General features: G+C 40.7%; 2 protein-coding genes across 12 annotated transcripts; one reads left to right on the plus strand and one right to left on the minus strand.

Moving 5' to 3' along the window:
• The first annotated feature begins 623 nt into the window (after positions 1-623).
• Positions 624-3,991, plus strand: LOC133391416 (uncharacterized). Of its 7 annotated transcripts, none has more exons than XM_061645762.1 (5): positions 624-850; positions 934-981; positions 1,056-1,163; positions 1,754-2,046; positions 2,784-3,991. In XM_061645762.1, the coding sequence occupies exons 4-5, from the start codon at positions 1,754-1,756 to the stop codon at positions 3,637-3,639; spliced, it is 1,149 nt and encodes a 382-aa protein (XP_061501746.1). In that variant the 5' UTR covers positions 624-850; positions 934-981; positions 1,056-1,163; the 3' UTR covers positions 3,640-3,991. The 7 variants fall into 7 exon arrangements, with proteins under 7 accessions (XP_061501746.1, XP_061501748.1, XP_061501743.1 ...); XM_061645764.1 differs by having other exon boundaries at positions 1,107-1,163; XM_061645759.1 differs by having other exon boundaries at positions 934-1,163.
• A 2,873-nt stretch (positions 3,992-6,864) lies between these two features.
• On the minus strand, positions 6,865-9,730 carry LOC133391417 (uncharacterized). Of its 5 annotated transcripts, XR_009764911.1 has the most exons (4): positions 9,323-9,730; positions 7,829-7,934; positions 7,433-7,618; positions 6,865-7,358 (listed from the first exon to the last, which is right to left on the minus strand). XR_009764911.1 is itself a non-coding variant. In XM_061645767.1 (3 exons), exons 1-3 carry the CDS (start codon positions 9,468-9,470, stop codon positions 6,901-6,903), a joined length of 792 nt encoding a protein of 263 aa, XP_061501751.1. In that variant the 5' UTR covers positions 9,471-9,730; the 3' UTR covers positions 6,865-6,900. The 5 variants fall into 5 exon arrangements, 2 of the variants coding, with proteins under 2 accessions (XP_061501751.1, XP_061501752.1); XM_061645767.1 differs by lacking the exon at positions 7,829-7,934; XM_061645768.1 differs by lacking the exons at positions 6,865-7,358; positions 7,433-7,618 and having other exon boundaries at positions 7,625-7,934.
• Positions 9,731-12,105: the final 2,375 nt, after the last annotated feature.

The raw sequence follows: 12,105 nt of genomic DNA on the forward strand, positions 1-12,105 counted from the left end.
GTGCCTGTCGTGGGCTGCAGCTCCGAAAGACACTTTCGTGTGCGCGACAAATGGTGGCTCCAGAGAGGATGCATCAACCAACGGATCGGCAAGTAGTCCAATGCCCTCCTTTCCCTTCTTTCTCTCCTTCCCTCCTTTCCCTCCTTTCCCTCCTTTCCCTCCTTTCCCTCCTTTCCCTCCTTTCCCTCCTTTCCCTCCTTTCCCTCCTTTCCCTCCTTTCCCTCCTTTCCCTCCTTTCCCTCCTTTCCCTCCTTTCCCTCCTTTCCCTCCTTTCCCTCCTTTCCCTCCTTTCCCTCCGTTCCCTCCATTCCCTCATTTCCATCCTTTCCCTCCTCATTCCTTTCCCTCCTTTTCCTTCTTTCCGTCTGTTGCTTACGATAATTTAGCCTTAAAAACAAAGTGTTGCTAGGTAGCAATACTTGCTGAATAGCTACGTTATGCAACGCGCCAGCGATTAAACGCGCTTAACGATTAAATGGAATTTAACGATTTAATGGAAAACATAGGCGAAGAAGAAAATGCTGATCGACGACGGTCAGCATTTTTAGAGTATAAATTCAATTGAAAAAATAATGAAGGCATTATTTGCCAATAGCCAGTTGGTGCGTTTATGATTGTGCTTAAGGCCCGTGGCAACGCTTCATCGGATGCGATTTTATCGGACGTGCGAATCGCATGCCGTGTCAACGCTCTTCCGATTCGCATTGCGATTTTTTTAGTGTGTTTGACATTTGAAGATAAACAAAACGACAACAACACAAAGCAGCCTCTGAATAAAGGCTAACACGCTAAAGTTAACTTTAAATAAATCTGCTCTTAGTTATTGATAGTTACTGCTAGTGGAAAAAGGGTAAGATTATCTATTCCATTATTTATGGTCTGAGAAAAATCATAAATATAATGCTATTAATTCATATAACTGGTGCTGTCCAGCAAGCTCTAGTATCGAGTCGTTTAGACACTTAACCTCTTCCGCTGCAGGTAAAATCTTCTGAAATCTGATTGAATTAACTTTTAAGCTCTTTTTGAGTTCTACTTGTCGATCATTTCGTCAGATGCCATGCCAACAACACTGCCAGTATCTCCAGCGTTTGCTTCTCCATTAGTTGCAGCTCCTACACAACCATCATCCGGTTTATCCGAATCATCATCCGGACCACATAGTATGATGGATTCTCATCCTTGGACTGATGTTATTAATCGCTCGTATCGGATCAAAATCAAAACGGAAGTTTTTGCAAAGCTTGCTCACGATTTCATTATGTCGTAAACAGTGGCGGATTTAACTGTACGCGGACTGTGCGGCCGCGGGAGGCCGCGTGTATGGTAATTCCAACTTAAAGAACAGTGAGTACAGGAGTCTCATCGAGAGCTTTTGTGCTAGATAGGGGCTCCATGGATGAAGGGACTCATAAGCTCACCCTCCACCCCCCGCCAGCAAACCATTAAAGCGTGAATGCTACAATATCTCTCGACACCTACCTGGGGCCTCCACTCCTTTTGCCGCTTGAGCCCCCAACACTTTAAATCCGCCACTGGTCTTAAATCTAACCAATTTTCGCAACATCATCAACGCATGCAGCTGCACTTTAACGATAAAGCTACACTAATTGTTTTAAAGATATATAGTGTTCCAAAACATCATTCAATCTATAATTGAATATCATATTCATCATCGTATGCATCATCATCACTGTAACAAATTTTTGTCCAAACTTAACTCTTATATGTTTTGTTTTTTTTTTTTTTTTAGATGGATTCAGATTCTGAAACGGAACTATACAGTTCGAGCATAGCTTTGCGCTACTTACTATTAAAAAGAAGGCGCGATAAAACCAACGATCTGTGGGAAAAACGTGAAAAAATCGGGCAATACCACACATTGTTTCATGAACTTTTGAAACAAGAAGATAAATTCTTCGAGTTTATGAGAGTTTCAATTAAAACTTTTTACTTCATACTGAGAAGGATAGAGCATCTTATAACAAAGCAACCTACAAACAAACCATACATTTGTCCAGAGGAACGATTGATGATCACTCTCAGGTATGTTTAATAGAAGCTTCCTAACATTGCTACTCCAGCTCCGATTCCGGCTGCATCAAAACGATGGTTCGGGTCGGAGTCGTTCGGAGCCGTCAAGAACTATTCGGGAGCCGGTTCCGGACAGCTTTGAACGACTCCGAACGGGTCCGGCAGCTGACTACCGGCTTTGGATCTATAGGTGCGGTCGGTTCTGAGTTAAGAGTTTTGATCTTCCGGAGCCTTCTGATTTTGGTGAAGTTATTCGGAAGCGATTCCGAGCTTTTATTGAATTTACCTATATCTACCTATTACATAGTATGTACCTATTAAATATTATATTCCTCCATTCCCATTGATGAATTCATTTACACTTTCCTGATTATCTTTTTTAACGGAGATTACAAATTCAAAATCATGTTGTTGTGCTCTACTTATTATTTAAAAAAATGGAGTAGCCAACTAGTAAAAAACTGCACTTTACCAGCTTATGTAAATTAAGCTAACTTGCGAATCTGATCCGCAGACTGTTTACCGATGCAAGCACATCCATATGAATTCTGCTCGAAAAATTTCCATCATATATGACATGGTTGTTTTCCGAACTCGTTAGCTAGTTTATCTCGGTAACATTCGAGCGATCGAAAACTCGCAAGCTAAGCCATTTATTTTGATAACAGCACCTGAAATCTAGATTTTTTATAAATAAAGAAAACAAAATTGTCATATGAGCGTTTACTAAAGTATTGTTTCTCTTTCAGGTATCTATCGACTGGAATACCTTTTAAGTCTTTATCATTCACATATTGTATTGCTCACAATACAATCGGCCTCATTGTCTACGAAACATGTGAGGCAATTTGGAACACGTTTAATGAAGAGTTTATCCCGTTCCCTACAACGTCTGCATTTAGGAATGTGGAAAAAGAGTTTCGCCATAAATGGAATTTTCCTAATTGTATCGGCGCCATAGATGGCAAGCATATCCGAATGAAAGCCCCGGCATTTTCAGGTACACAATATTATAATTATAAAAAATATTTTTCTCTGCATTTGCAAGCAGTAGCAGATGTGAATTGGAAATTTATCGCCATTGACGTTGGTGAATATGGGAGTCGTAGCGATAGCGGCGTCTTTAATTCGTCATCATTGTTTGAGCTCATTCGTTCAAATCGGCTCAACATCCCTCCTCCTAAACCACTGCCTGGTACTACCCAAAGAATGCCTCACGTGTTTATAGGCGATCAGGGTTATCCACTAAAACCTTTCTTACTGCGGCCTTTTCCGGATAGTGAAGATCCGGCAAAAAATTACTTCAACCATCTGCTGAGTATGGCAAGACGCTGCGTTGAATGCGCCTTTGGTTTGTTGGTGGTAAAATGGCGTTTCCTCAAGCAAGAACTCCAGATAACTCCGGAACACGTCTCAATAATCGTCAAAACAGCATGCCTGTTGCATAACATGTGCATAGATTTTAGAGAAAGCACGGAATTAATGAATAACATTAACCCACAATCCAACGCCAACAGGAACAGAGCAAACAATCATCCATCTCAAGAGGCTACAGATATTCGAAATGTCTTCAAAAATTATTTTTATGATCGAATTTATCAATAATGTTCGATGAAATACATATTCGATGAAGTAAAAACATACATTGCCAAGGATTATCGTTATACAAAAGACAATGGCTGGTATTATTGAATCCGTTCGTAGCGGCGGTGTACGTCCTGCCATTCATTTTCCTAACGTACTAGATGGTTGCTACAGTTATTTACCGAGGCGTTGTAGGACCGGGCTAACGAAATGTGTTTCAAGAATTTCATGAGAACACCGTACGTTCCCGCTACGAACGGATTCAATGATACCAGCCAATACCATTAATCCGTTTTTAGTCAGGGTGCTCATTGCCAATTTATTATTCGAAAAATATTAAGGAAATAAAATGATAAAGGATATATTTTGAAAATTCATAACAAGTTCTTTTTATTCATATCACAAATTCAATTTCAGTCACAATAATTAAATTATTGTAACTAGTAGAGTAACACTAATATAACAACTGTCCACATGTTTATAACAATCGTCTCTTTGAATAGACAACACAGACTAACACGCTCAGCATGGTACTGTGTTGTCTATTCAACGAGACGATTGGTATCAACATGTAGACAGTTGTGTTCTCACTCAAGCTAAATTTTTTTTGGTTTTCTTCGTTTGTTCTTTTTCTTCGCTTTGATTTAATTACTTGGTAAGCAAATTCTAATATCTCCTCACTTGCATCCAACTGATCATTTAGATCGGGTAAAGAATCAAGGAGTGTAACAACACTCATCATTACGTGGTAGTTGGAGCTTTTTTGTTGTCTTTGTTTCAAAAGTTCGTTGCGCTCCTTCTCCACATTAACTATGTCCTGCAGCACTCGATCATCCTGTTTCCGCTTTCTGTTGTTTTCTGTTGCTCTCTGTTTATTTGCCGGGTCCAAATGCTCTAGAAGATCATCGCTCTCTTCCAAATATTCGATACTTTCATCTGTTTGTATGATGATAAAGAGAAATAGAATATCATATTATAAAATAAAATAGTATAAAATAAAAAAATATTACCTTGCCAAGATGACTCTAGATTCCCAACTCTGGGTCGGGACGCAAGCATGTCTTTGAGGAAGCTCATCTGCTCGTAAAACTTCCATCGGACATGCTTGTATCCCGACCCAGATGGCTGATTTATTTCAGCTAGTTTGCGGGCGAATGTGTCCCGCAAGTTTCGCCATTTATTTTTGGCCACCATATCTGCAATAAATAAAAATATAGTTACAAACCTTTTTTTAAATTAAAAATAAAGTACAGTGGACCCTTGAGTAACAAGTTTTGTTTAGTTTAGCGAACCAATCGTAGTACAAAAGAAAAGAGATTATAAGAGTCCTCTATATTCTCATATGAGCTTTATCGAAAGTAAAGTGTCTTTCCGTTTCGCAGAAACCAGAAACTTTTTGGACATACCGGTAAAAATATGTACAAACGAAAAAAGTTGGACTGTGCTCTGACACTATTGTTCTTTGGATAAGATGCGTTGTTCGATTCCCGTCTCAGTCAATGAAATCGTAAACTGAGAAAATAAAAAAAAATAAAGGAAATCATTCTGATAATATGTTTCAAACCTTTCTTCACCATCCTTGCTACACCTTACTACAATAAAAGAGTCTTATGCCAAGAGGTAACTTCGTTTTTGTTCGGCTTCTTTCCGCCTTCGCGTCTTTATATGAAAGTTCTCAACTTTCTTTCGAATATGCTCTTTTTTCGGATGTGTGTTTTCAGACTCATTGCAGTTTCTATTTGTTCCTTAGGCTTGTATTTATGTGTTTAAAAAAAATATTCCAAAGGAACGGTCCTTTCGGCCGTATTGATTACTAATATAAAAGATTGAAAAAATGTTAAAATATACAAAGCCTTACAGATAAGTATGGATACAACAGCTGAATTTTTTAGTTTATTTAATGCAATAAACTACGTTTTTTTATATTCTTCTCTAAACAATATTGGACCGATTTCTAACATTTACCTTATACGATAGTATTAATATATAAAGTAATCGTATGTGCTTCTTTGGGAAACCAATAACAAGATCGATTAAGTATAGGATAGGATAGTGCACTATATTGAAACTAAAACACGAAGATTGTGTGTTATCAGGATAGCCTCATGACTGCATATGATTTAAAAGCACTATAATGTTCGCTTTTTGTTGGATGATGCGCGCATTGGCTATGATTATTGAATACATTCGTGGCTACGGCGTTTGGCAACGCTCTTATCTATTTTTTAAAGTTTTGCACGTACTAAATGATTGTTATAATTATTTACTGATGCATTGTAGGAACGAGTACATATAATGTAACCAGTAACCTAATGAGCATTGTAGGTTCCTGCCAAGAATGTATGCAATATTCCATTTGACTTAGTTGTCTGTTTAGCGGTATGCGCTTGAAATATAATCCTATGATCTTCTATGGACGCTACACTTAGACCATACGAACGACGCATGCAAACGCTCTGGGCTTCCGGATCTCTGGTATTCCGCATCTTTGGTAGTGTGTTCGTGTATGCATCGTGGAGGAGATTGATGAACCATGAGGATACGACAGAGCTGCACCACGTTCCGAGCATCCTGAGGGAAACGAAGCCTTGAACATGTTATGGGGATCCCGGACTCGTGCCCCACCAAGAAAAGGTACGACAGCGACCCGTTGTTTGGCACGAGAGGCGGAGGAGCACAGTGAAATCGGGTGCCTACATCGATGAAGTAGCAGCCAGGGACCGAGCATGCTGGTCACAAATTATTGCCCGGGTCTTTATACGACAACGTGATCTATCATAACCAGACCAATTAGGAAAGACAGAGCCTCCAGTGTTCAATTTCTTCAACAAGAAAATGAATATGTCCTGGCGTTGTGTCCTTTTTGCGATTAGGATTATCGTTATACAAAAGACAATGGCTGGTATTATTGAATCCGTTCGTAGCGGCGGTGTACGTCCTGCCATTCATTTTCCTAACGTACTAGATGGTTGCTACAGTTATTTACCGAGGCGTTGTAGGACCGGGCTAACGAAATGTGTTTCAAGAATTTCATGAGAACACCGTACGTTCCCGCTACGAACGGATTCAATGATACCAGCCAATACCATTAATCCGTTTTTAGTCAGGGTGCTCATTGCCAATTTATTATTCGAAAAATATTAAGGAAATAAAATGATAAAGGATATATTTTGAAAATTCATAACAAGTTCTTTTTATTCATATCACAAATTCAATTTCAGTCACAATAATTAAATTATTGTAACTAGTAGAGTAACACTAATATAACAACTGTCCACATGTTTATAACAATCGTCTCTTTGAATAGACAACACAGACTAACACGCTCAGCATGGTACTGTGTTGTCTATTCAACGAGACGATTGGTATCAACATGTAGACAGTTGTGTTCTCACTCAAGCTAAATTTTTTTTGGTTTTCTTCGTTTGTTCTTTTTCTTCGCTTTGATTTAATTACTTGGTAAGCAAATTCTAATATCTCCTCACTTGCATCCAACTGATCATTTAGATCGGGTAAAGAATCAAGGAGTGTAACAACACTCATCATTACGTGGTAGTTGGAGCTTTTTTGTTGTCTTTGTTTCAAAAGTTCGTTGCGCTCCTTCTCCACATTAACTATGTCCTGCAGCACTCGATCATCCTGTTTCCGCTTTCTGTTGTTTTCTGTTGCTCTCTGTTTATTTGCCGGGTCCAAATGCTCTAGAAGATCATCGCTCTCTTCCAAATATTCGATACTTTCATCTGTTTGTATGATGATAAAGAGAAATAGAATATCATATTATAAAATAAAATAGTATAAAATAAAAAAATATTACCTTGCCAAGATGACTCTAGATTCCCAACTCTGTGTCGGGACGCAAGCATGTCTTTGAGGAAGCTCATCTGCTCGTAAAACTTCCATCGGACATGCTTGTATCCCGACCCAGATGGCTGATTTATTTCAGCTAGTTTGCGGGCGAATGTGTCCCGCAAGTTTCGCCATTTATTTTTGGCCACCATATCTGCAATAAATAAAAATATAGTTACAAACCTTTTTTTAAATTAAAAATAAAGTACAGTGGACCCTTGAGTAACAAGTTTTGTTTAGTTTAGCGAACCAATCGTAGTACAAAAGAAAAGAGATTATAAGAGTCCTCTATATTCTCATATGAGCTTTATCGAAAGTAAAGTGTCTTTCCGTTTCGCAGAAACCAGAAACTTTTTGGACATACCGGTAAAAATATGTACAAACGAAAAAAGTTGGACTGTGCTCTGACACTATTGTTCTTTGGATAAGATGCGTTGTTCGATTCCCGTCTCAGTCAATGAAATCGTAAACTGAGAAAATAAAAAAAAATAAAGGAAATCATTCTGATAATATGTTTCAAACCTTTCTTCACCATCCTTGCTACACCTTACTACAATAAAAGAGTCTTATGCCAAGAGGTAACTTCGTTTTTGTTCGGCTTCTTTCCGCCTTCGCGTCTTTATATGAAAGTTCTCAACTTTCTTTCGAATATGCTCTTTTTTCGGATGTGTGTTTTCAGACTCATTGCAGTTTCTATTTGTTCCTTAGGCTTGTATTTATGTGTTTAAAAAAAATATTCCAAAGGAACGGTCCTTTCGGCCGTATTGATTACTAATATAAAAGATTGAAAAAATGTTAAAATATACAAAGCCTTACAGATAAGTATGGATACAACAGCTGAATTTTTTAGTTTATTTAATGCAATAAACTACGTTTTTTTTATATTCTTCTCTAAACAATATTGGACCGATTTCTAACATTTACCTTATACGATAGTATTAATATATAAAGTAATCGTATGTGCTTCTTTGGGAAACCAATAACAAGATCGATTAAGTATAGGATAGGATAGTGCACTATATTGAAACTAAAACACGAAGATTGTGTGTTATCAGGATAGCCTCATGACTGCATATGATTTAAAAGCACTATAATGTTCGCTTTTTGTTGGATGATGCGCGCATTGGCTATGATTATTGAATACATTCGTGGCTACGGCGTTTGGCAACGCTCTTATCTATTTTTTAAAGTTTTGCACGTACTAAATGATTGTTATAATTATTTACTGATGCATTGTAGGAACGAGTACATATAATGTAACCAGTAACCTAATGAGCATTGTAGGTTCCTGCCAAGAATGTATGCAATATTCCATTTGACTTAGTTGTCTGTTTAGCGGTATGCGCTTGAAATATAATCCTATGATCTTCTATGGACGCTACACTTAGACCATACGAACGACGCATGCAAACGCTCTGGGCTTCCGGATCTCTGGTATTCCGCATCTTTGGTAGTGTGTTCGTGTATGCATCGTGGAGGAGATTGATGAACCATGAGGATACGACAGAGCTGCACCACGTTCCGAGCATCCTGAGGGAAACGAAGCCTTGAACATGTTATGGGGATCCCGGACTCGTGCCCCACCAAGAAAAGGTACGACAGCGACCCGTTGTTTGGCACGAGAGGCGGAGGAGCACAGTGAAATCGGGTGCCTACATCGATGAAGTAGCAGCCAGGGACCGAGCATGCTGGTCACAAATTATTGCCCGGGTCTTTATACGACGACGTGATCTATCATAACCAGACCAATTAGGAAAGACAGAGCCTCCAGTGTTCAATTTCTTCAACAAGAAAATGAATATGTCCTGGCGTTGTGTCCTTTTTGCGATTAGCTATGAACTAAAAAAATAATACTTACCGGTTGTGTGGAGCTGCTGGGCTATGGAGTCCCACGCATTTTTTTTAAGGGTGTTGTTTTTGTACTCCGGATCCCGGAGGTCCCATAAATAACGGTGCTCTTGCACCAACAAAATCAAATTTTCTTCGTCCACTCGCACGTTCGACATGGCTGAAAAAGTATCGCTTGCTATTTGGTTTTCGATACAAACAAAGTTCCAAACAAACAGATGTCACTTCAAGAAAAAACATGAATTTTGGGTTTATACTGTTAAATTCAGTTTGACAGATAAAATCGGATGCGACGATCCGACGGAATCAAAATTTTTTGATTCCGTCGTACGACGAAATCGCACGTCCGACGTTATCTGTCAAATCCCATATAAATCTCGTCCGATAAAATCGCATCCGATGAGCGTTGCCACGGGCCTAAGTCGGCGTGTACTGTGCCTGTCTTGTGCTGCTGCTCCGAAAGACACTCTCGTGTGCGCGACAAATGGTGGCTCCAGAGAGGATGCATCAACCAACGGATCGGCAAGTAGTCCAATGCCCTCCTTTCCCTCCTTTCCCTCCTTTTCCTCCTTTCCGTCTGTCGCTTACGATAATTTAGCCTTAAAAACAAAGCGTAGCAATACTTGCTGAATAGCTACGTTATGCAACGCGCCAGCGATTAAACGCGATTTACGATTCAATGGAATTTAACGATTTAATGGAAAACATAGGCTAAGAAGGAAATGCTGATCGACGACGGTCAGCATTTTTAGAGTATAGATTCAATTGAAAAAAAAATAATGAAGGCATTATTTGCAAGAGCCAGTTGGTGCGTTTATGATTGTGCTTTCCCTCCTTTCCCTCCTTTCCTTTTTTTCCCTCCTTTTCTCTTTTCCATCCTTTCCCTCCTTTCCATCCTTTCCCTCATTTCCATCCTTTCCCTCCTTTCCCTCCTTTCCCTCCTTTCCAACCTTTCCCTCCTTTCCCTCCTTTCCCTCCTTTCCCTCCTTTCCCTCCTTTCCCTCCTTTCCCTCCTTTCCCTCCTTTCCCTCCTTTCCCACCTTTCCCTCCTTTCCCTCCTTTCCCTCCTTTCCAACCTATCCCACCTTTCCAACCGTTCCCTCCTTTCCCTCCTTTCCCTCCTTTCCCTCCTTTCCCTCCTTTCCCTCCTTTCCCTCCTTTCCCTCCTTTCCCTCCATTCCCTCCTTTCCCTCCTTTCCCTCCTTTCCCTCCTTTCCCTCCTTTCCCTCCTTTCCCTCCTTTCCCTCCTTTCCCTCCTTTCCCTCCTTTCCCTCCTTTCCCTCCTTTCCCTCCTTTCCCTCCTTTCCATCCTTTCCAACCTTTCCCACCTTTCCCACCTTTCCCTCCTTTCCCTCCTTTCCCTCCTTTCCCTCCTTTCGCTCTTTTCCCTCCTTTCCCTCCTTTCCCTCCTTTCCCTTCTTTCCCTCCTTTCCCTCCTTTCCAACCGTTCCCTCCTTTCCCTCTTTTCCCTCCTTTTCCTCCTTTCCCTCCTTTCCATCCTTTCCCTCCTTTTCCTTCTTTCCGTCTGTCGCTTACGATAATTTAGCCTTAAAAACAAAGCGTTGCTAGGTAGCAATACTTGCTGAATAGCTACGTTATGCAACGCGCCAGCGATGCGCGCTTTTTTAAAGATTTTATGGAAAACATAGGCAAAGAAGAAAATGCTGATCGACGACGGTCAGCATTTTTAGAGTATAAATTCAATTGAAAAAATTAATGATGGCATCATTTGTCAAGAACCAGTTGGTGCGTTTATTATTGTGCTTAAGTCGGCGTGTACTGTGCCTGTCTTGGGCTGCAGCTCCGAAAGACACTTTCGTGTGCGCGACCAATGGTGGCTCCAGAGAGGATGCATCAACCAACGGATCGGCAAGTAGTCCAATGCCCTCCTTTCCCTTCTTTGTCTCCATCCCTCCTTTCCCTCCTTTCCCTCCTTTCCCTACTTTCCTCCTTTCCCCCCTTTCCCTCCTTTCCCTCCTTTCCCTCCTTTCCCTCCTTTCCCTCCTTTCCCTCCTTTCCCTCCTTTCCCTCCTTTCCAACCTTTCTCACCTTTCCCTCCTTTCCCTCCTTTCCCTCCTTTCCCTCCTTTCCCTCCTTTCCCTCCTTTTCCTCCTTTCCCTCCTTTCCCTCCTTTCCCTCCTTTCCCTCCTTTCCCTTCTTTCCCTCCTTTCCCTCCTTTTCAACCGTTCCCTCCTTTCCCTCTTTTCCCTCCTTTTCCTCCTTTCCCTCCTTTCCATCCTTTCCCTCCTTTTCCTTCTTTCCGTCTGTCGCTTACGATAATTTAACCTTAAAAACAAAGCGTTGCTAGGTAGCAATACTTGCTGAATAGCTACGTTATGCAACGCGCCAGCGATGCGCGCTTTTTTAACGATTTTATGGAAAACATAGGCTAACAAGAAAAAGCTGATCGACGACGGTCAGCATTTTAAGAGTATAAATTCAATTGAAAAAAATAATGATGGCTTCATTTGCCAAGAGCCAGTTGGTGCGTTTATTATTGTGCTTAAGTCGGCGTGTACTGTGCCTGTCTTGGGTTGCTGCTCCGAAAGACACTTTCGTGTGCGCGACAAATGGTGGCTCCAGAGAGGATGCATCAACCAACGGATCGGCAAGTAGTCAAATGCCCTCCTTTCCCTTCTTTCTCCCCTTTCCCTCCTTTCCTTCCTTTCCAACCTTTCCCTCCTTTCCCTCCTTTCCCTCCTTTCCCTCCTTTCCCTTCTTTTCCTCCTTTCCCTCCTTTCCCTCCTTTCCCTCCTTTCCCTCCTTTCCCTCCTTTCCCTCCTTTCCCTCCTT

The sequence above is a fragment of the Anopheles gambiae genome, chromosome 2 (assembly GCF_943734735.2).
Source record: "Anopheles gambiae chromosome 2, idAnoGambNW_F1_1, whole genome shotgun sequence".
Taxonomy (NCBI): Eukaryota; Metazoa; Arthropoda; class Insecta; order Diptera; family Culicidae; genus Anopheles; species Anopheles gambiae.